General features: G+C 43.1%; 1 protein-coding gene across 1 annotated transcript; it reads left to right on the top strand.

Moving 5' to 3' along the window:
* Positions 1 to 693: 693 nt before the first annotated feature.
* Positions 694 to 6697, top strand: LOC146990496 (ALK and LTK ligand 1-like). Its single transcript, XM_085802936.1, has 4 exons — positions 694 to 935; positions 4534 to 4587; positions 5474 to 5554; positions 6593 to 6697. Exons 1-4 carry the CDS (start codon positions 707 to 709, stop codon positions 6655 to 6657), a joined length of 429 nt encoding a protein of 142 aa, XP_085659062.1. The 5' UTR covers positions 694 to 706; the 3' UTR covers positions 6658 to 6697.
* Positions 6698 to 24305: the final 17608 nt, after the last annotated feature.

Here is a 24305-nt window from a genome sequence, read left to right on the forward strand (position 1 = left end):
GTGGTGGTGAACATCAGCATTAGAACCAATCTGATTAGAAAGAGCTGTAGGATGCTTGCTGTGAATAAATAGCCTAACAATAAACTGCTGGATAACCTTCAGCCATCTAAGGCAAGAATGCATTTGGTCTACACTAGATCTATAAGAACAATCAAGAGTAAGTCTAGCTCCGGGTGATGCTGTCTGCAGGGCCGTACCAAGCCTCCATGGGGCCCTAAGCTAAATCTTTATTCTGGTGCCCTAGCTCTATTACTGCCAATAATACTATTTCATTTTTTTACTCTGTCATTATGAATCATCATATCCTGGCAGGTTTTTACCCATCGACAGTTTTTATTCTGAAATGGCACCAAATTCAGCTAAAAGTGCAGCCTGGGGTTGATTTACATTTAATCTTCAAATTGATATAGTAATAGACTAAAAGTAACAAAATAAACAGACAATTCCTATATTCCTATTCGCTCTTTAAAAAGCAGCTAAAAATACATCTTAACTTTTCTTGAATTTCCCACTCTCTCCATATCCCACATCCTTACTCTGTCTTTTTATGATTTCAATCTATGAGTTTTTTGTACCTTATTTCTATTGTCTATTTGTTACTGATCACTTTGTTCTTTATCTCTTCATTTTTTCTCATTTTTGTTCATTTCATCATATAACATAGTTGTGTGTCTGTGTGTGTGTGTCTCCCCTCAGGTCCACCGTGATGCTGCTCCCGCGGCTCCCGGTCCTCTCCGCGCTGCTGCTGCTGCTTCTGGCCGCCGGGCGCTGCACCGCGGCCGCGCTGCTCCGAGGCTCCGGGCCGCGGGCCGACGGTCGTCTGGACGACGGCCGCGGCGGCGCGATGGAGCTGAGCGGCCGCCACCACCGCAGCAGGACGGAGCCGGCGGCGGGACTGGGCGGCGTGAGGGTCGGCCGCTCGCACCACGGACTGGGTCAGTACCACCATACAGTACCCATCCTGATCCTGATCCTGATCCTGATCCTGATCCTGATCCTGATCCTGATCCTGATCCTGATCCTGATCCTGATCCTGACCAGTGGTGTAGTCTCATGTTTTGTAGTGGGTCAACTGTTCATACTTGTACCACTGGTGGTTCCCAAACTTTTTTATATCAAGGACCCACAATTAGACCACAGACCCCCATTGGACAACATTTTAACACCAGAAATACACAAACAATCAATGTACGTTTAAATTAGGTGTACATTTTTGAAAGATTATGGAGAAATTTCTGGAAAAAGTGGTAGATAAAAAAACAAAAAAAAAGTTTAAGATATTTTTTAGAAAAAAGTGGTAAAATTTCTAAAAAGAAAAAAAATAGTAAAAAGTTTTTTTTTAAGGTAATAGTTATAATAGTTATAATAAAACTATTAAATTTTTATTAAAGTTTTTTTTTAGAAAAAATAGTAAAAATTTCTCAAACAAATTCTAGAAAATGTGGCAAAATTTCTCAAAAAATTCTAGAAAAATGTGGCAACATTTCTCTCTCAAAAGAAGGGGCAAACAATAATACAAAAAGGGGTCAAATTTCTTGGAAAAAAAGAAAAATTGAGAAGAAACTTGTACAATTTCTCAAAAAAATTCTTGGAGTCAAACAATAATTTAAAAAGTGATAACATTTCTGAAAAAAAAAGTTAAAAAGTGGTAAAACTTCAAGAAAAAGTTACTGAGTAGGCTGTACCTGAGTATCGACTACACCACTGATACTGATACTGCAGTATTGATCCTGATACTAATAGTATTGATCCTGATACTGAGGGTATTGATCCTGATCCTGATAGTATTGATCCTGATACTGCAGTATTGATACTGATACTGATAGTATTGATCCTGATACTGATAGTATTGATCCTGATACTGATAGTATTGATCCTGATACTGATAGTATTGATACTGATACTGATAGTATTGATCCTGATACTGATAGTATTGATCCTGATACTGATAGTATTGATACTGATACTGATAGTATTGATCCTGCAGCGCTCTGATAACACGTTGTAATAATGAAGTGTGATAACGTCTTTATCACAGTGTGGTCTGTGGTTACTGACTCAGGACCAGCTAATGAATGAATGAATGAATGAATGAATGGATGAATGAATGAATGAATGAATGAATGAATGAATGAGACCTAGTGTAACTTGATGAATGATTGATCGATCAACTTTATTGACAAAACTAGAACCAACTGGCTCATTAGAGTTGTATTTTTGTAGCTATAATGTGTTTATTTCCAACATCCTGTTCTTCTACAGGGTGGTGCTTTCCCCTTCTCATTTTAAAATTGTTAAAAACAAAAAACAAAACTGATATTGGATAAAATACTTCCTGTTTAACGTCAGGCCTTTTGAAGAAACGTTTTCATGCCGCTGCAGGAATGACCTCAGATCAGTTTCCTCCTCCTTATTCATATTTATTTATGTTTTTAATCAGTGAAGTGAAGTCGAAAGGAGAAAACCAGAGCTTGTAAAGGAGCATTTCACGGAACCGGTGTCAGTTTTCAGTCTCAACATGCAGCCTGTGTGTTTCTCCTTTGGGTAAATAAAGCATCCGTTATGTAAAACCATAACACAAACACTGGAATGAGGGAGATGCCTCTGAACTGAGGCAACGCTGCTCCACTTCAGGAAACTCTTTGTTGTTTGGATGAAGCTCCACTTTAACTCATCGGTGCGTTCACAGCCGCTCCATTAGTGACGGGCCTCCTCCTCCTCTTCATCCTCCTCTTCATCCTCCTCCTCCTCCTCTGTCCCCTGTTTTCCCCTCAGAATGAGACCTCTCCATGTTTTTTTTTTTCATTCAAACAGTGGAAACTTGGCTCATGGGAAAAATATCTTATCACTGATTGAAACTTCACCGCTGCTTCATCATGGTGTTTACAGCTGCTGCTCCTGTTTAGAAAGAATCAAACCTCACGCTGACAGAGTTTTAGACTTTGTTCTGTTCGTCGTCGTGTTTCTGCAAAACTTCTAAAGTCAAGAAGTTTTGATCTGAAGCGCCTGCAGCCTGGTCCGTCACTTTATTGCGTCCCCCAGAAACACTTCCTGTTGTGTCGTTGCAAGTGTTTTTACTCAAGCTGCAGTGAGTCGACCCCTCGGGGCCACCGTAGGAAGGACCGCTGTCCGTGGTGCTGAACCCCGGACCGCCGGCCGCTGTCCCCGGTCCTGGTGACACGTTACAATGAGGTCCAGAAAATTAGAGTAGGTACTGAGGAACTAATGAGGAACTAATGAGGAACTAATGAGTAGTTACTGAGGAACTAATGAGGAACTAATGAGTAGTTACTGAGGAACTAATGAGGAACTAATGAGGAACTAATGAGGAACTAATGAGTAGTTACTGAGGAACTAATGAGGAACTAATGAGGAACTAATGAGTAGTTACTGAGGAACTAATGAGGAACTAATGAGTAGTTACTGAGGAACTAATGAGGAACTAATGAGGAAGGGGGAAAATCGGGGCAAAATCAGCCAGATTATCTTTATGTGTGGTAGGCATTAGTGTGTTGGCATTAATTATACAACCAACTGAGACACACCACAAGACTGATAACAGGAGTGGGTTCTATATAAACGTCTCTGGCTGGCTGCTACAGTAAAACATTGATGTGACACTTTTTATTTTAATATTTGTGCTTGCTGCATGTGACTTGACTTGAATTCAAGTCTTTGCTCTCAAGTCCAAGTAGAGTCTCGAGTCTTTGGCATCAAGTCCCAAGCGAGTCCAAGTCTTTTTTTGATTTGATCAAGCAAGTCTTAAGTCATCAAAATCGGGACTCAAGTCCAAGTCAAGTCTCAAGTCTCGAGTCCAAGTCCCCACCTCTGCTAATTGGCCAGAGTTTTAACCTAATAACAGTAAAACGGTAGAGTTAAAAAAAAATTCACCCCCCTCAGAGTGTGTGCGGGGGTAGAAACTATCGGTTGAGACGAAAATACGTTCTGACACCAGGCTTTTAACATGTTTACTGAGGATGTAAAGTTGGTGATTTTAACACGGGGGTCTATGGGGAATGCTGCTTTCTGACACCAGCCCCCATAGGAATCCATAGGATTGCAGTTTTTTGAACGCGGAAGTGAGCTTCACTTCTCAGACCCACAACTGCCCCCTTGGTTTAACGTCCTGAACAGAAGAGTCTCCGAGACAACGACTCTTTGATGACATGATGATGTGTTCATGTTCATGTTCATGTCACAAGTTGGGCCCTCAGGAGTTTCCTCCACATCAACGTCTTCACGTCTTTTCTCTCTGACGTCCGTAAAACCTCCGGACCGTGAAGCTCTCACACGGCCGGCGGCGGCGTGAAGGACACACGTTGATTTACTGACGGTTGTTGAGGCGGGAACAGCTTCAGGGTCTGAGTCTCATCACTGATCTGACCAACAAGGGTCAAAAATCTGCTTTTATTCTGAAGGACACAACTCAGATATTCACGTCCCTTCAGAATAAAAGTCAGTCTGATAATAGAGCAGCAAAACCACAGTTAGATATGATCTGATGTGTGTGTGTGTGTGTTGTTTGTCTTTCAGAGGGTCACCCCAGAGATCCAAAACACAAGGAGAAGTTCATCAGACACCTGACAGGTGAGCACACACACACATACACACACCTGTCTGAACAAACACACACACCTGTCTCAGAGCGAAGCAGGAAAAAAGTGCAGAGGAACTTTTTACATAGACGTCTGCTTCCTGAAAATATCATTATCTATGATGTCCCTTCAGAATAAAAGTCCATAAAAATCCACTTAAAGGGTTAGTTCATCATTTTTGCAAATTGGTCCACTGCCATAATCCCTATAGTCATAGCAGTAGGTTTGTTACCTTTAATTGTCAGTGCAAGCTATTTTTAGAACGGCGGAGCAGAGCCGTGAGCTGAGAGTTGTTTTAGAGGGAAATACATGCAAAACCGCTGATGCACGTTGCCTTCAGGGACAGTTTTTCATCAACAGTCTCTGTATTTCCCTCTAAAACAACTCTGTCTGGTAACGTTGTGTTATTATCTCATAGTGTGGTGAATGTGCAGGTCACAACTTGTCCACCAGAGCGTTGTGGAGTTGTTGGATTGTGTATTTGATGAGTTTGATGAGGGAAACCAAGAAATCCCATGAGCCTCCGTAGCGTAGCTCTGAGCAGCTCACGGCTCTGCTCCGCCGTTCCAAAAATAGCTTGCACCGACAATTAAAGGTAACGAACCCACTGCTATGACTATAGGGATTATGGCAATGGGCCAATTTGCGAAAATGTTGAACTATCCCTTTGAATCCATATTTTATATATATATATATATGTGTGTGTGTGTGTGTGTGTGTGTGTGTGTGTGTGTGTGTGTGTGTGTGTGTGTGTGTGTGTGAGGTTGAATTAATTGAGACCTGCGACAAGGTGTGTGTGTCACAGCTGCTGCTGCTAACGAGCGTCCTCCGTCCAATCAGAGCCCAGTTCTCAGAGTGTGTGTCCGCTCCGTCCTCAGGTCCGCTCTACTTCAACCCCAAGTGCAGGAAACATTTCAACAGACTCTACCACAACACCAGGGACTGCACCGTGCCCGCCTGTGAGTACACACACACACACACACACACAGACATCAGTCGCTGGTTCGATTCCCCCTCGGTTTTACTGTGTCATGTCGCTGCAGGAGTTTGTTTGAGATTGAAAACAGGATAAGACTTGTTTCAACACACACACACGCATACACACACACACACGCACGCGCGCAGACACACAGACATATTTTTGTTCACACACACTCTCTCCAAGATAAACACTGAGATGTATGCATGATTTAAGATGAGAGCTGCTGCTGTTCTGACACGATCACACTGATAACACTGTAACTGTGTGTGTGTGTGTGTGTGTGTGTGTGTGTGTGTGTGTTGTGGCCTGTTGGTTCGTGCAGGCATTTTCTTCAGTTAACATTGTGAATGTAGCAGCTCGTTTTTCAAATTATTAAAAGCTACAGGAGCTGTGGAGGCTCAAACCTTAAGAAAAGTCAAACAATTAAAGGAATAGTTCACCAAAAAATGGAATTCCAACACAAAAACGTCCATAAAACTACACAACAACAACAACAACAACAACGTCATTTAGGACATTTTTACAGCCTGAACAGTCCTGTATTGAATTTGCCTGGCGGATACAGGACTGTTTAGGCTGTAAAAATGTCCTAAATGACGTAATTTCGAGTAAACTCTGGACTACGTCCCTTCAGGACACTTGGATTGCAGCGGACGAGCAGTAAGGACTGGTAGTTGTGTAGTTTTATGGACGTTTTTTGACTCTCATATAAAGATTTCGTTGTTTGACTATTAAACTAATAGTTAAACTATTCCTTTAATGAAATTAATGTCAAACTCCTGGTTTTTACTTCCTGTATGTTGTTGCATGTTGGTCGTTATCACGTTGAACCAACCTCCCAGCTCCAGTTTTATTAAAACAAACTCACTTTGCAGATTTTAGTTGAACACGACGTCCGATCTCTTTATTATTTTGTCTTTTTGACACTTTTTGTGGTTTTTGTAAAGAGTGTGACGATGAAGCACCTGAACCTTGTGACGCAGCTCGTGACTCGACTCTCTGTTGTTCTGTGCAGATTATAAAAGATGTGCTCGTCTGCTGATCCAACTGGCCAACAGCCCTCGCTGCACCGAGAGATAAACACACAGACACACACCGACACAGCCACACACGGTAAGACTCACACAACACAACACAACACAACACAACACAACACAACACAACACAACACAACACAACACAACACAACACAACACAACACAACACAACACAACACAACACAACACAACACAACGCGGTGAAAGGTGAGGACAGGCAGAAGCAGCGTTCACCTGATGGCAGCGTTGATACCAGAATAAAGAACCGTATTAACGTTTGTTCTTCCCCTAAAGGAACGGCTTTGATTCCAAATAGAAAAAATTATGAAATGAGAAATAAAAAAGTCAAATGTTTTTTGTGCTTTGTTTTCCAAACGAGTGTAAAGTTTGTTCCTAAAACAGTGAGAACGTCAGTGAAAGGGCAGCGGGCAGCGCCGGCGGCGGAGCAGAGCAGAACACAACAAGCAGCAGAACAATGTGACGACTGTTGAACCAAAGTTAAAGTCCAGAGAGAAAGAAAAGAGTTGATCTGAACCAAACGACCAGAGGAGAGGAAGACCAGGACCAGGAGAACCTGAGGAACTAGAGGACACTAAGTTACAGTTACTGAGGAACTAATGAGGAACTTAAAGTAAAGCGAGATATCAAAATGAGTAACTACTCAAATTTTGTGTAGGCCTACCTTAGTTCCTCAGTAACTTCTCATTAGTTCCTCATTAACTACTCATTAGTTCCTCATTAACTACTCATTAGTTCCTCATTAACTACTCATTAGTTCCTCATTAGTTCCTCAGTAACTACTCATTAGTTCCCTAGTAACTACCTTATTGTACCTTACCAAAAAACTCAATTTAATTGAAAAGTTGCATCATGGGAAGTGTAGTTCCCTGTGTTTCTGGAGCATCACCCTCTCTTCTGTCTTTGTTTACAGCCTCTGACAGACGCGCTGTGTCGCCGTGACAACGAGGAGCATAACGGCGGCGGCGGAGCATCCCGACCAGGAAGTCGGTGGAGGTTTACCAGCCAATAGAAACTCTCCTGTGAGGTCATTATCGTCCTAAAGCCAATGAGCCGACCTTCTTTCCTCCCTCGGCTGCTTATGAACTCAACGTGTCGTTAGTGAACTGACACCATGACGACGACCCTGAGGAAGGTTAGAGGAGGAAGTCGCCTCGCCCTTTCACAATAAAAGCCTCCAGCTGGTTTGACGGTGTAGAGAGGCTGAAGGGGGCGGAGCCTCAGTCGAACACTGACACATGACTCAGGTCTTCTTCAGCTGCTCTTTGACTCATCTTTACAAAAACTTCAAACCTGCAGCACCTGATTTTGTTTTTTTTGTTCACTTGTTTTCAGCAGAAACAAGTTTGACCTCCCCGACCACTGGTTTTACTTTACTCTTCTCTATTCTCTCCATCCGACCAGACTCTACTACTCAAACGGTGGATTTCTGTTCCTCTGGACCTCGATGCTTCTCCTGGTTTCTAATGGACAAGAGATTTATTCACCCTTAGAAACTTTTGCTCTCGTGAACGGACGTCTTCTTCCTGCTCCGGCAGAACAACAGTGTTTTTTCCCGTGTTATATTATTTTTGGACGACGGACGGAATTGTATTTAACCTTCTACTAGAAGCTGCAGGAGGACGAAGGACACGGACACTGAGATGTTCTCTCAGCCTGAGGCAACAATCGTCCAACATGCTGAATGTCTTATATGTTATATTAAGCATAGTTATAATAATAATAATATTAATATTAATAATAATATTCCAGTGTATTTATATTGAAGCTGCCGACACGTGTGAGGAACAGAGCTGCTGCAGTTCTGTGTGCAATATGTACATACTGAAGGAGGAATAAAGATGCACGTTTGATATACATCACCTCTCCTTCTTCCTTTGGAGGGTCTTAAAGGGATAGTTCAACATTTTGGCAAATTGGCCCATTGCCATAATCCCTATAGTCATAGCAGTAGGTTCGTTACCTTTAATTGTCGGTGCAAGCTGTTTTTAGAACGGCGGAGCAGAGCCGTGAGCTGCTCAGAGCTACGCTACGGAGGCTCATGGGATTTCTTGGTTTCCCTCATCAAACTCATCAAATACACAATCCAACAACTCCACAACGCTCTGGTGGACAAGTTGTGACCTGCACATTCACCACGCTATGAGATAATAACACAACGTTACCACACAGAGTTGTTTTAGAGGGAAATTCATGCAAAACCGCTGATGCGCGTTGCCTTCAGGAACAGTTTTTCATCAAGCAGTCTCTGTATTTCCCTCCCATGAGCCTCCGTAGTGTAGCTCTGAGCAGCTCACGGCTCTGCTCCGCCGTTCTAAAAATAGCTTGCACCGACAATTAAAGCTAACGAACCTACTGCTATTATGACTATAGGGGTAATGGCAATGGTCCAATTTGCCAAAATGTTTAACTATCCCTTTAAAAGTTGGTCTTTGTGCAGGATTTCAGCTTCTTTTTACAGACCCTGAACGTGAGGGAACACCTCACCTCATCCTGCAGTTTAACGTCTGTCTGGGTGAACCCCCCCCCACCTCACCCCGTCCTGATCAGAGCCGGAGTCGCCACGCCAACGCCAGCGTCGGCGTCTGCAGCCTCTGACAGGGTGAACCACATAGCTGCTGTGTTGACTTTGGCTGCTGCTGCTGAACGGTGTCGTGTTTAAAGTGAATATTTCCTCCGAGCTTCTCCCTCACCACGACGACGATGACACTTTGAAACTCTCCAGTAGCCTCAGTGTCTTATTGATTTATTTATCTGTATTTTAGTTTCTGATTGATCTGTGGTAGCGTTGCCACAGTAACGGCTCCTTTCAACAGCAATAGGCCTAATGATAATACTGGTAATGATGATCTATATACATACACATCTACAGTCTTTTAATAGTAATTAAGCAAACTGTCAAAGGTGTGTATGTGTGTGTGCGTGGTATGAATGTGTGTGTGTGTGCGTGCATGGTGTGTGTGTGTGTGTGTGTTTGCAGTCGGACCAGCTCGGCTGCAGTTTTGGCAGCAGCCGATGTTCATCATGTTACAAACACACACAACAACAGGAGGCCTATTTGTAGCTGCTGTGTTGTCTGTGCTGAACACACACACACACACACACACACACACACTCATCTGTGGCTTTTTTTATTTGCTTCAGGAGTCAGAGCAGAGACAACACACTGAGCCAGGTGTGTTCAGAGTCAGACTGCTGCAGCTTCACTTCACTTAAATCTGTTAAAAACACTGACAGAAACATGACACTTATATATATTTATGTCTGTCCTAAATAGAAAATTCATTAAATCATAAGCTTCCCTTCAGCATTTTTGCAATATAGGAAAAAACAAACAAACAAATGTGAAAAATAAAATTAAACTTGAAACTAAAGAACAACGTTAACAGAAAGTTGTCGTATCTTTCAGATCCCGCTACCGGTTCCTGTGTGACAGTCGGTCGGGGTGGAGTCTACTTCCTGTTCTGGATGAGCTCATTGTGAGTAATGGAAAAAATAAAAATCACGGTAGTTACTCATCTTACAAACCAGAAGAAGAAAATGTAAAAAAAACAACAACATTTTATATTAATTTTTAGATATTATGTTGGTGTCGTCAAACAGCTGCTCTGCTCCTGATGAATGTTTCTCTGTGTGACGGAGTTCAGCCGAGGTTTGGGAATCGATCCAGTGTGCGTTCACATGATACAATCAGAGGAATAAAACCTGACTTCCCACAGTCCACATGACTGCACACAGGGCAGAGCGTCTATTTAAAACCCAAGTTTAAGAAGGAGACAAAACAAAGGATCAAATTAAAGTTGTGTCAGTTTTAATTCACTGGTATTTAGAGCAACAGTTTCAGTGTCAGTGGGGAAAACCCAATTGTATGAATACTATAATAATCATAATAATAATATAATTGAAAGAATAGCTGACTCATAATTATAAGTTGCGGATGAATAGTTTAGTAATATTGATAATTATATTATAATCACACAATGTGAAGCGTTATTGACCTAGATGATTTGTTATCTGTGGCATGTAATTGATTAATTAACCAGTGAACCGACTTCTTTTCAAAACCACCTGTTTAAAATCGCTTCTCTCGCCTTTCTGCACAGTTTTCATTCATCATTTTTATTTTACTGATGTTTTGAATGTTGTTTATTGATGATTTTGTTTCATTTGAAGTGTCCTTGAGTGGCTTGGATGTATTAATGTCAATCAGACTTTGGTGACGTACGACGAACCAAAACTTTATTTACTTGAATTCATCCAGGTTGACAGTTTTAAAGGGATACACCAACATTTTTTTTCCCCGTGTCTTGCCTCACTCCCGAGTCCATGACCAGCAGATAGACACCATCCTTTCGACTGTGCGTGCAGTAACAAGGGAGATAGAGCCTTATCGTCCGTAATTAGCTTAGCGCAAACACTGGAAGTGTATAGGTAGTGTTAGCCTGCCTCCTACCCGAGCCGAAATCAGCAGTCAGAAGCTGGTTTCATTTTAGCTCTAAACTCTGTAAATATATCACTTTATCAACATTTCAAACATGTTTAGGCGAGAAAGTAGCCGTTTAGATCAGCAGTGTGTCGTTAATTTGTCTAAATACCAGCTGTTTACAATTTTGTTCGGACGAATTCGGCGCTACTCAAGCTAGCCAACGTTGTGACCAACGCACTTCCGGTTACTTTCACAAAATAAAACACCCGTTGCCCTTTACATACAGAAAACCATGACGATAGAATTTGTGCTTTTACTTTGAAATAGGAAGCTAACTGATCCTCGATGTAGCTAGCTTGAACCAAAATAAACCATCTTTGCTTGAACGCTCCGTTTTGACTGCTCTCGTCCCGTTAGCGGCATTTGACCGCTCAAGATGCCTTACCGGAGAGTTTTGTCAGCTCTGAGACGAAGATCAGCCCGCCGGTTTCCGTTTAGAGTTGCTGAAGAGTTTCTCTGATGACTTTAAGTGGAGGCAGGCTAACACTACCCATACACTTCCAGTGTTTGAGCTAAGCTAATTAGCGGTGTGCCAGCTCTGCCCGTATCTCCCTCGTTACTGCACGCACAGTCGAAAGGATGGTGTCTATCTGCTGGTCATGGACTCGGGAGTGAGGCAAGACACGAAAAAAAAAAAGTTGGCGTATCCCTTTAAGTCTGAGCGCTGTAAACTAAAGGTTTAATCCGCAGCGAGGATGTTATATTAGTGATTTATTGTTGCACAATGCCGTCAGTGAAACAGTTGGGTAATTACGATGAACAATAAAGGAACATAAAGTACTTTGCTTCATGTGGTTCTGAATTAAAAGTCAAAGTTACATAAAGCAGCAGCAGAAACAATAGAAACAGTGAGAGAGGAGCGGTGCTGGGCCGTGACTAACACCTGTGGCAGGTAATGACTAATCTGTGATGAATGACACCTGAGTGTGTGTGCCAGGTCTGCGCTGCTACTGTCTACATCACAACACACACACACACAGTTTCAGTCAGTTGCACCACACACACACACACATACACATTAATTTCTCCCACAAGCGTTTGTTTTTTTTAAATAAACACATTCTTGTGCTTCTACACACACAGATACACACACAGACACACACACAGGAGCTCCTCACATTCGCCGCATGTCCCACATACCAGGGCGGGGATGTTTGATTGACAGCTCGGTGGGGGGGCGTGGCCAGCGTGACCCAGACTGCAGCGATGACATGAGACTGGTTCGTTAACAGTCTTTCACTAATTGTCACAGACTCCAGCTGCTGTCGTGTCCTGGTTTCACTCCCTACGTCGACTTCCAGATGTTTCTATTGATGTTTTCTATTCTGTTTCTTCTATTTTAGATCTTTTCATGCAGGTCATTTCCCCGACTTCACCCTGAATGACCTTGATGATGTCACGTCCACAACTAAACCACAACTCTGCTGCTCCGACCTGACGATTAGTTATAACCAGAGCGATTGTTACTGTATATCAATCGCTCTGGTTATACGTCTTAAAAAGTGTGTGTGTGTGTGTGTGTGAGACACGGTAACACTTTACAATAAGGTACACAAAATTAGAATAGTTACTGAGGAACTAATGAGGAACTAATAAGGATCTAATGAGTTACTGAGGAACTAAAGTACAAAAAGTTACTAATTTTGATGTCTCGCTTTACTTTAAGGGTAACTGATGATGAAGTAATAGTTAGTTCCTCATTAGTTCCTCGGTAACTACGCATTAGTTCCTTAGTAACTACTCATTAGTTCCTCATTAGTTCCTTAGTAACTACTCATTAGTTCCTCATTAGTTCCTCAGTAACTATTTTGTGTACCTTATTGTAAAGTATTACCAATACTCTCCAGGTCTCTGGACTCTGAGGATGAACTCGGGCCGAAGACGTGAAGGTTCTGAACAACACGGAGGAGGATTATTTATAGTGTTGAGGAGGATTTTGTGGGAGAACTGGACTGGATTATGGAGACTGGGTGGCCACACACACACACACACACACACACACACACACACACACACACACACACACACACACACACTCAGAGGAAACACATTAAGAAGACAAATGGCTGCAGCGAAACTGATGTTTACCCAGCAGGCTATTTAAAGAGAGAGAGGAGGGATTAATGTGAGGAGCGATTGGAGAAGAAGATAAAGACATGAGAGAAAGAAGAAGAGAAGAGATGGAGGGATGGAGGGATGGATGGAAGGAGAGATAAAGATTGATGAGAGGAGGAGGAGGAGGAGGAGGAAAAACAGATGTGACAGATGCGAACGCCTGATAAAACGACATTTCTTTTTTTCACTCATTTATTCCAACATGATATGAACGTAAACAAACGACAATAATCAGAGTTGAAGTGTCTGATACCAGGATCGTTATCAGGCTCCAGTGTAGCGTCGACATTGTGGATATTTGATGTGATGTTGGGTTTGAAACTATGCAGTAAACACATGTTGCAGGTGCAGATGAGATAAGCGCGAGCGTTATGAATACCAGACTGACAGCAGCAGAGACCCTCCCTCCTCCTCCTCCTCCGGCCTGCTCAACATCACACAGCAGGATCCTTCACCGTCTCATCACTGACTTTAGGTTGTTTATTTGCGTTAAAGGGATAGTTCAGCATTTTGTCAAATTGGCCCATTGCCATAATCGCTATAGTCATAGCAGTAGGTTCGTTACCTTTAATTGTCGGTGCAAGCTATTTTTAGAACGGCGGAGCAGAGCCGTGAGCTGCTCAGAGCTACGCTACGGAGGCTCATGGGATTTCTTGGTTTCCCTCATCAAACTCATCAAATACACAATCCAACAACTCCACAACGCTCTGGTGGACAAGTTGTGACCTGCACATTCACCACGCTATGAGATAATAACACAACGTTACCAGACAGAGTTGTTTTAGAGGTAAATACAGAGACTGCTTGATGAAAAACTGTCCCTGAAGCCAACGCGCATCAGTGGTTTTGCATGAATTTCCCTCTAAAACAACTCTGTGTGGTAACGTTGTGTTATTATCTCATAGCGTGGTGAATGTGCAGGTCACAACTTGTCCACCAGAGCGTTGTGGAGTTGTTGGATTGTGTATTTGATGAGTTTGATGAGGGAAACCGAGAGCCTCTGTAGCGTAGCTCTGAGCAGCTCACGACTCTGCTCCGCTGTTCTAGCTTGCACCAACAATTAAAGGTAACGAACCTACTGCTATGACTATAGGGATTATGGCAATGGGCCATTTTGCCAAAATGTTGAACTATCCCTTTAAGAAGCGTGAAAAGTTGCGTCGTCATGGACACAGATCACCGGAGGCAAGAGGCCTTTTTCTTCTCTGAGACAAATGTAATTTCCATCGCTGTTTGATCGCTAACGTCATCAGACCAAGACTCCAGTTCTCCACAGGTCATAAACACAACGATGTGTAAATCTGACACTGAGGGAGGAGGAGGAGGAGGAGGAGGAGGAGGAGGAGGAGGAGAGGAGGAGGAGGAGGAGAGGAGGAGGACAAAGGAGGAGGACAAAGGAGGAGGAGGAGTTTGTTTGTGCTGCAGGTGGCACTGTTTTCCAACTCCCTCATACACAGGAACACCTGAGGGTCGTCACATGATTCATGACAAAGGAGAGAAGAAGGAGGAGGAGAGGAAATAGGAGAAGAAAGAGATGAAGGAGAAGAAGGAGGCGAAGAAGAAAAAGGAGAAGGAGGAGGGGGAGGAGATAAAGAAGGAGAAAAAGAAGAAGAGGAAGAGACCAAGGACAAGAAGGAGGAGAAAATGAAGAAGGAGAAGAAGAATGAGGAGAGGAACTAGAAGGAGGAGGAGAAGAAAGATGAAGGAGGAGGAGGAAAAGAAGAAAGTTGAAGGAGGAGGAGGAGGAGGAGGAGGAAAAGAAGAAAGTTGAAGGAGGAGGAGGAGGAGGAAAAGAAGAAAGATGAAGGAGAAGGAGGAGGAGGAAAAGAAGAAAGATGAAGGAGAAGAAGGAGGAGGAGGAGGAGGAAAAGAAGAAAGATGAAGGAGAAGAAGGAGGAGGAGGAGGAAAAGAAGAAAGATGAAGGAGAAGAAGGAGGAGAGGAGAAGGAGGAGGAGGAGGAAAAGAAGAAAGTTGAAAGAGGAGAAGGAGGAGTGGAAGTAGAAGGAGGAGGAGGAGGAGGAGGAAAAGGAGAAAGATGAAGGAGGAGGAGGAGGAGAGGAGAAGAAGGAGGAGAGGAGAAGGAGGAGAAGAAGGAGGTGAAGCCCTGTTCTGGGATCAGATCCCACGACTTGTTGCTCTCATGTCAACATCAGCTGTTTTCTCTCATTATCCTCATTACCGCCATTATTCTCATCACTCAGGCTTTTATTCTGAAGGAGCCGTGTGAAGGAGAAGACTGTTACCAGCCTTTGTTTGATATGGAGCTGCGCCTCAGTTATTAAAGAGAGTCTGTTTCCCCAGAGTCGGCCCGACCTCGCCCGACCCTCTGACCCCCCCAGAGGAGGACGACGCCTAATCTCCCCGCAGAGAGATCGAACGTAATAAAAACGTGACATTATCAGGTTAACTGTGAGAAAGTGCCCGACTGTGGCCAAACATGGGAAGGTCGCTGAGCGTCTCTGAGTAAACAGCAGTTAGAGACGGAAAAGTCTGGATCTGGGACACGATTCCTGCACTGATCTGAGACCAGTGAGAGGGGAGGGAAGAGAAGAGGACGCCACCCGGTTGGGCTGCTTTGGATTACAAGAGGTGGGAAACAAAATGCAAATTTGGGCGGCTTTGCTTTTGCCCACATTTTGCAAGTTTATAATATTTCGAAAACGGCACAACACTCTCACACACTCTCATTTTATGGTAGAAAAATAACATTTTTGGCAAACTGGCCCATCGCCATAATCGCTATAGTTTGAGCAGTAGGTTCGTTACCTTTATTTGTCGGTGCAAGCTATTTTTAGAACGGCGGAGCAGAGCCATGAGCTGCTCAGAGCTACGCTATGGAGGCTCATGGGATTTCTTGGTTTCCCAAATACACAATCCAACAACTCCACAACGCTCTGGTGGACAAGTTGTGAGCTGCACATTCACCACGCTATGAGATAATAACACAACGTTACCAGACAGAGTTGTTTTTGAGGGAAATTCATGCAAAACCGCTGATGCACGTTGCCTTCAGGGACAGTTTTTCATCAAGCAGTCTCTGTATTTACCTCTAAAACAACTCTGTCTGGTAACGTTGTGTTATTATCTCATAGCGTGGTGAATGTGCAGGTCACACTTTGTCCACCAGAGCGTTGTGGAGTTGTTGGATTGTGTATTTGATGAGTTTGATGAGGGAAACCAAGAAATCCCATAAGCCTCCGTAGCGTAGCTCTGAGCAGCTCACGGTTCTGCTCCGCCGTTCTAAAAACAGCTTGCACCGACAATTAAAGGTAACGAACCTACTGCTATGACTATAGGGATTATGGCAATGGGCCAATTTGACAAAATGTTGAACTATCCCTTTAAGCTGTGATTGGGCAGGAAACTGCACCTGGAGTGTTTGGGTGTCGGAGGTTGTGTGTTGTTCATGAGGGCGCTTCCTGAGAAACATTCGTGGTGGTTTCTCCTCCTCTGTTCAACAACACTGAGCTGCTGCTGCAGGTGGAGACAGTGGAGCAGCTGCAGGTGAACGTGGTCGTCTCGTCTCGCCATGAGGGCCGGCGGGGTCACACCAGGTGAAAAACATCCACAGCCACATCCCAGCGACTTTAACTGTCCTTGGTTTTGATTCTCCAACACTGATTGGTTGATGTATTGATTGAATGAACAAGAGTTTACAGTCAAGTCTTTATTTCCTCAGATGATCCTGACGAATACACTGACCGATGGACATGATGAGCAGCACCATGATGATGGAGATAATGGGAACCTCAGAGTAACATCCACTGTTTTTCCACGTACGAACCTCTGTCCCCAGGAAGAAGAGTTAGTGTGTGTGTTCACATGTGCTTTTCCACTCTGATAACGGGACTTGAACTCACCGTTAAAGTGTCACAGCTTGAGTTTTCCTGGCAGCAGCAGCAGCAGAGTTTCATGCTGCTGCTGCTCGCGTCCTTGAGCTTCAGCAGCATCGTGATCCCAGAGAAAATCGCTCCCATAATATTCAGTAACTTTCACATAACTCACAATAACTGAGCTGTGCTGCTTGTTATTGACTCCAACACACTCGGGCTGAATAAATGAGGTCTTTATCTGATCAGCTTCAGCCTGTCACATCCTGTTCCCTTCACTGCAAATAACTGGTGGTTCATTTCATTCAGGATTTACTATGTTTTTATGGATTGTTTATGTTTTGTGTTGGTTAAAGTTATTTATTCCCATTAATCAATGAATTATATTAGAAATAAATTTGAGTCCAGACACTAGAATTTAGGAATAACACCAGCTGAGCTCACAACAGAAAAAGACAAATACTTATACAGGATACTCATAATTGCAGCTCTGAAGCAATTAACAAGAAACTGGCTTTTAATAACTGGAAATTAACTGGAAATAATATTTTAGAAATGGAAAGAATTACATATAGAATCAGAAATCAAGAACCAGAATGTCTGAAAAGATGGAATATGTGGATTTAATATACAATAAACATAAACATACATGTATGGAGAACAAATGAATAAAACTGAAGACTCCAGCTCTGAAGAAATGTCAGTAGACCTCTGAAGATAAACTGTGTATATGTACATATATTCCTGTTTATTTCATGCTTATTTCTCTATTTTACTGACACCCCCCCCCCCCTCAAAATACATACATTTTGTGGGATCACTCCACTGTGTAATGGAATATGAATCAATGATTTGTGCAATCCTGCAATAAACTTTTAATTAAAATTTTAGGTGGATATAAGAAAGAAGAGAAGAGACATGAAGAAAGTGTGTGAATATGTATTTATACATATTTAAAGTATCATTTTCCCTGAGTTCAGACTTACAGGCATAATTGGAGGCTCCACCAATCAGGCACTTAGTTTACACCAGGTGAACCAGGTGGAGTGGTGTTTACAGAACAATAACAATAATATTATTAGAAACACGAAGTACAGTGCAAAAAATAAAAATAAACCAACAATCAGACACAGGAGGAAACACCTCTCTGCCTGTCAGACACAACCCAGGGAACAGAACACCTGTCTTCATGAACGCGCCCAGCCCAGCCACAGTCCCACACGGGAGCGCGCCCAGCAGAGGGGCTGTCCGCGCGGCGCCTGTCTCCCTGACAACACCCTCGGCTTCCTCTTTCATGTTTTTATTTTTTATTTTTCCATCTGTTTATGTCCGTCGGCTCTTCTCACCTGTTGGCTCCTCCCACCTCAACAAGTGTCTCCTCCGCTGTTGTTGTTGTGATGTCCGGCAGCGCGGCGAGTTCTCGCGAGAGTGAGTCAGGTGTGTCGGGGAGGAAGTGAAGAGAGGAGAGTTCCCCGCAGCGCACCTGTCCGCAGGTGAACACCCGGAGCAGAGCAACATAAACCAACCACAACTACTACAACAACAACAACAACAACAACAACAAATCACACACAAGTGAGTATGTTTACAGGTTAGTTGGTGTTGTGTTTCAGAACAGGACGGTTCTGTTGTAGTTCTACCTGTGGCTTCACGTCCTCACCTGTTGTCACCTGTTTCCGCTCAGTGATCCAGCCTCACAGCAGGATTTACCTGTTCCAGCTGTTTTCACCTGGAAAACCCACACACTGCAAAAAAACAAAAAACTTTAGGATTCTGGTTGTTTCTCTCCAAGCTCTGAGGTCCTGGTTGATCTGTCTGGAGGTTCTGGTGTCCTATAGAGGTTCTGGTGTCGTATAGAGGTTCTGGTGTCCTATAGTAGTGGATGAAGAGGTTCTGGTGTCCTATAGTAGTGGATGAAGAGGTTCTGGTGGTCTATAGAGGTTCTGGTGTCCTATAGTAGTGTATGAAGAGGTTCTGGTGTCCTATAGAGGTTCTGGTGTCCTATAGTAGTGTATGAAGAGGTTCTGGTGTCCTATAGAGGTTCTGGTGTCCTATAGTAGTGTATGAAGAGGTTCTGGTGTCCTATAGTAGTGTATGAAGAGGTTCTGGTGTCCTATAGAGGTTCTGGTGCCCTATAGTAGTGTATGAAGAGGTTCTGGTGGTCTATAGTAGTGAATGAAGAGGTTCTGGTGTCCTATAGAGGTTCTGGTGTCCTATAGTAGTGTATGAAGAGGTTCTGGTGGTCTATAGTAGTGTATGAAGAGGTTCTGGTGTCCTATAGAGGTTCTGGTGTCCTATAGTAGTGTATGAAGAGGTTCTGGTGTCCTATAGAGGTTCTGGTGTCCTATAGTAGTGTATGAAGAGGTTCTGGTGTCCTATAGTAGTGTATGAAGAGGTTCTGGTGTCCTATAGAGGTTCTGGTGTCCTATAGTAGTGTATGAAGAGGTTCTGGTGGTCTATAGTAGTGAATGAAGAGGTTCTGGTGTCCTATAGAGGTTCTGGTGTCCTATAGTAGTGTATGAAGAGGTTCTGGTGGTCTATAGTAGTGTATGAAGAGGTTCTGGTGGTCTATAGTAGTGAATGAAGAGGTTCTGGTGTCCTATAGAGGTTCTGGTGTCCTATAGTAGTGTATGAAGAGGTTCTGGTGTCCTATAGTAGTGAAGAAGTGGTTCTAGTGTCCCATAGAGGTTCTGGTGTCCTATAGTAGTGAATGAAGTGGTTCTGGTGTCCTATAGAGGTTCTGGTGTCCTATAGTAGTGTATGAAGAGGTTCTGGTGTCCTATAGAGGTTCTGGTGTCCTATAGTAGTGTATGAAGAGGTTCTGGTGTCCTATAGAGGTTCTGGTGTCCTATAGTAGTGTATGAAGAGGTTCTGGTGTCCTATAGAGGTTCTGGTGGTCTATAGTAGTGAATGAAGAGGTTCTGGTGTCCTATAGAGGTTCTGGTGTCCTATAGTAGTGTATGAAGAGGTTCTGGTGTCCTATAGAGGTTCTGGTGGTCTATAGTAGTGAATGAAGAGGTTCTGGTGTCCTATAGAGGTTCTGGTGTCCTATAGAGGTTCTGGTGGTCTATAGTAGTGTATGAAGAGGTTCTGGTGTCCTATAGTAGTGTATGAAGAGGTTCTGGTGTCCTATAGAGGTTCTGGTGTCCTATAGAGGTTCTGGTGTCCTATAGTAGTGAATGAAGAGGTTCTGGTGTCCTATAGAGGTTCTGGTGTCCTATAGTAGTGAATGAAGAGGTTCTGGTGTCCTATAGTAGTGAATGAAGAGGTTCTGGTGTCCTATAGAGGTTCTGGTGGTCTATAGTAGTGTATGAAGAGGTTCTGGTGTCCTATAGAGGTTCCGGTGTCCTATAGTAGTGTATGAAGAGGTTCTGGTGTCCTATAGAGGTTCTGGTGTCCTATAGTAGTGTATGAAGAGGTTCTGGTGTCCTATAGTGAATGAAGAGGTTCTGGTGTCCTATAGTAGTGAATGAAAAGGTTCTGGTGTCCTATAGAGGTTCTGGTGTCCTATAGTAGTGCATGAAGAGGTTCTGGTGGTCTATAGAGGTTCTGGTGTCCTATAGAGGTTCTGGTGTCCTATAGTAGTGTATGAAGAGGTTCTGGTGTCCTATAGAGGTCCTGGTGTCCTAAAGTAGTGTATGAAGAGGTTCTGGTGTCCTATAGAGGTTCTGGTGGTCTATAGAGGTTCTGGTGGTCTATAGTAGTGAATGAAGAGGTTCTGGTGTCCTATAGAGGTTCTGGTGTCCTATAGTAGTGAATGAAGAGGTTCTGGTGTCCTATAGAGGTTCTGGTGGTCTATAGTAGTGTATGAAGAGGTTCTGGTGTCCTATAGTGAATGAAGAGGTTCTGGCGTCCTATAGAGGTTCTGGTGGTCTATAGTAGTGTATGAAGAGGTTCTGGTGGTCTATAGTAGTGAATGAAGAGGTTCTGGTGTCCTATAGTGAATGAAGAGGTTCTGGTGGGCTATAGTAGTGGATGAAGAGGTTCTGGTGGTCTATAGAGGTTCTGGTGGTCTATAGTAGTGTATGAAGAGGTTCTGGTGGTCTATAGTAGTGAATGAAGAGGTTCTGGTGTCCTATAGTGAATGAAGAGGTTCTGGTGGGCTATAGTAGTGGATGAAGAGGTTCTGGTGGTCTATAGAGGTTCTGGTGGTCTATAGTAGTGTATGAAGAGGTTCTGCATGTTCTGGAGGTCTGTGAGAGGTTCTGGTGTCCTATAGTGAATGAAGAGGTTCTGGTGTCCTATAGAGGTTCTGGTGGTCTATAGTAGTGAATGAAAAGGTTCTGGTGGTCTATAGTAGTGAATGAAAAGGTTCTGGTGGTCTATAGAGGTTCTGGTGGTCTATAGTAGTGTATGAAGAGGTTCTGGTGGTCTATAGTAGTGAATGAAGAGGTTCTGGTGGTCTATAGTAGTGAATGAAGAGGTTCTGGTGGTCTATAGTAGGAAGAGGTTCTGGTGGTCTATAGAGGTTCTGGTGGTCTATAGTAGTGAATGAAGAGGTTCTGGTGGTCTATAGAGGTTCTGGTGGTCTATAGTAGTGAATGAAGAGGTTCTGGTGTCCTATAGTGAATGAAGAGGTTCTGGTGGTCTATAGTAGTGAATGAAGAGGTTCTGGTGTCCTATAGTGAATGAAGAGGTTCTGGTGGTCTATAGTAGTGAATGAAGAGGTTCTGGTGGTCTATAGTAGTGGATGAAGAGGTTCTGGTGGTCTATAGAGGTTCTGGTGGTCTATAGTAGTGTATGAAGAGGTTCTGCATGTTCTGGAGGTCTGTGAGGAGGTTCTAGCTTTGAGGAGTTTCATATTTGGGTCTTTGGAGGTTCTACGCTGCTGTGGCGAGGTTCTAGTCGTCTCTATTCCAGGAGGTTCTGGTGACCCAATGGGTGGAGGGTCATCCAGGATAAGTTGGTGCTGGTCTTTGAAGAGATCCATGAATTAGTTTCTAGTTTTCTTTCTTAGGTTCAGGGCCCTGTTTCAGAAAGCAGTTTTAGTGAAAACTCAGAGTTAGAGGGAAACTCTGGGTTTTCGGTTCAGCTCAACTCTGAGTCAGTTACCATGGCAGCATACTCTGTGAACCTAACCTGGTTGGGAGCAGGTTTTCTTCAACTAACTCTGAGTTTCTCCTCTTGATCTGAAGCCTGCAGACTGAAAGCAGTGTCTGGTCAGGAGGATTATTAGACCTCGACTGGATGTTTTATCCTCGATGAGTCGTTTGAATGTTCCAGTTTTTCTGCACCGTCAGTTTATCTGAACAATATTCTCAGCCTCACATGACACATCGTGGACAAGCACGCAGTTCAAATTGCTTCTTTCTCTCTTTTTTTTCAGTTTTTTTTTCAATTATAAATGTAGTATTAAGAGAATCGATGCACTTATCAATATATTTCTAGGTGTGATTGATACAGGCACATCCCCGTCACGTTATAATGGAGACAAACTTGAACATAAACACACATTTGGAGACGGCAGTGTAAAGACTTAGATGTTGCTTTTAAATAGACAAAAATACTGGCAGGGTTAGGACAGCTGGAAAACTGACTTTTTTGCTGAGAAGATTATTATTTCTCTGTTAAGGAGCTTTAATAAAATAATTTGGACATGAATCGAAGGTTCCCACACCAACAGAGATCAGCAGAACCTACAAAACATCCTCAAAGACGAAGCTGTTGGACCTTTCACAACCAATGTTGCCACTAGAACTTCCACATTTTCCTACGACTGAATCAGAAACGTGGTTCAGACGTTGACGTCCTCCTCAGGATGAAGATTCATGAGACCGAGAGGAAAAAGAAAAGATTTTCCCGCACACTTACTAGCTACCACAAAATAATTTTTATTTTGCACAACATTTGGACCACAGGTCTTCAGGTGCTGTTTTTAGGAACAATGGGAGCACACCTATCAGCCACCAATAGGCTTTTTATACTGATGGTAAATGTGGTAAAACAAAGGGGCACAGAATTAGGTTGATGTTGCTGCCTCCTTGTGCATAAAAAATAGCAGAAATATTTCACAAGCAGAGTAACTACATCACACAATATTTGATAACCCACAAATATCAATCTCTAGCCGATCGAATCAGGTCAACTGGAGCTAGTTTTTGTCTTTGAAGACGTTTCTTCAAAGACAAAAACTAAGTCCAGTTGACCTGATTCAGTTGCCTAGAAATGCCTTTGACAAATATCAATAATCCATAAATATCATAGGGGTTAAAACAATCCAAAATGACAAGAAATACATCATTAAAGATAGAAACAAATATAGTAAATCTAGACATGGATTAAAATGGGCTACATGAACAAATATTGAACACAGAAAACTTTTGCTTTTTAGCCTTTTTAAGCTTTAGTTTTTATTTTTCTGGCATTTCCCGTATAACCCTGCACCTTGAACAGTGTGATATGAGAATAAAAGCTCCTTTTCCTCATGGAGCCAGTGCTGAGTGTGTTTCTGGGCTCAGACCTGTGACTGTAGCCTGTAGCCTGTAGCCTGTAGCCTGTAGCCGCGGCAGCAGGGACCAGTTTGCCAACATGCCTCTGCAGCAGCAGCACATTCCTGACTCATGACACAACACCACCACCACCACCACGGCCCGAACAGCCCGTCCCCCGCTGAGGGACACCACCACCACCACGCCGCCGCCACGGTAACAAAGCCTCTCCTTCAGCAGCAGCAGCAGCAGCGCTCCGCCACCGGCCCTGCAGCCGCTCTGCAGCACGCACACTCATCATGACGCAGGAAATTGACTGAACGCCACCACTGGTCTGGGTGGAGCAGGAATCTCACCTGGACCGGCTCGGCACTCACAGCTCAACTGGAGCAAAGGAAATCTTCCACTTCTAGAGTCCGGAAAACACAAATTTACTATTGTAAATGAAATAATCTGTAATCGAAGACACTAATCTGTCTCCATTGATTATTATTATTATTATTCTAACCTTTATTTAACCAGGTTTGTCCCATTGAGATCCAAGATCTCTTCTGCAAGACAGACCTGGCCAAGAATGACAGTACATAAAGTTTCAACACATTAATCATAGACAGAGAAGAAACAAACAAATAGAATACAATAACAATTGAACTTTCAAAATTAGTTAAAAGAATTTACAAGATTTGCAAACATTTGCACTCAAAAAAAACATTTGCACTCCTGAAGCCTGGATGTAATGGGATTTATCATGGACTCGGAGCAGAAAATCTAAAAGAGTTTAGAATTTTGACCAGTCTATAGATGTTGAAACTA

This window comes from Trachurus japonicus, chromosome 2 (assembly GCF_045865225.1).
Source record: "Trachurus japonicus isolate A0001 chromosome 2, Traja_1.0".
NCBI lineage: Eukaryota > Metazoa > Chordata > Actinopteri > Carangiformes > Carangidae > Trachurus > Trachurus japonicus.

Bases quoted from the DNA above. Each gene is read 5' to 3' on its own strand.
- LOC146990496 (XM_085802936.1), top strand. From the start codon at position 707: ATGCTGCTCCCGCGGCTCCCGGTCCTCTCCGCGCTGCTGCTGCTGCTT. The intron at 4,588-5,473 runs GTGAGCACACAC...CTCCGTCCTCAG, and splicing joins GTTCATCAGACACCTGACAG to GTCCGCTCTACTTCAACCCC. The intron at 5,555-6,592 runs GTGAGTACACAC...TGTTCTGTGCAG, and splicing joins GGACTGCACCGTGCCCGCCT to ATTATAAAAGATGTGCTCGT.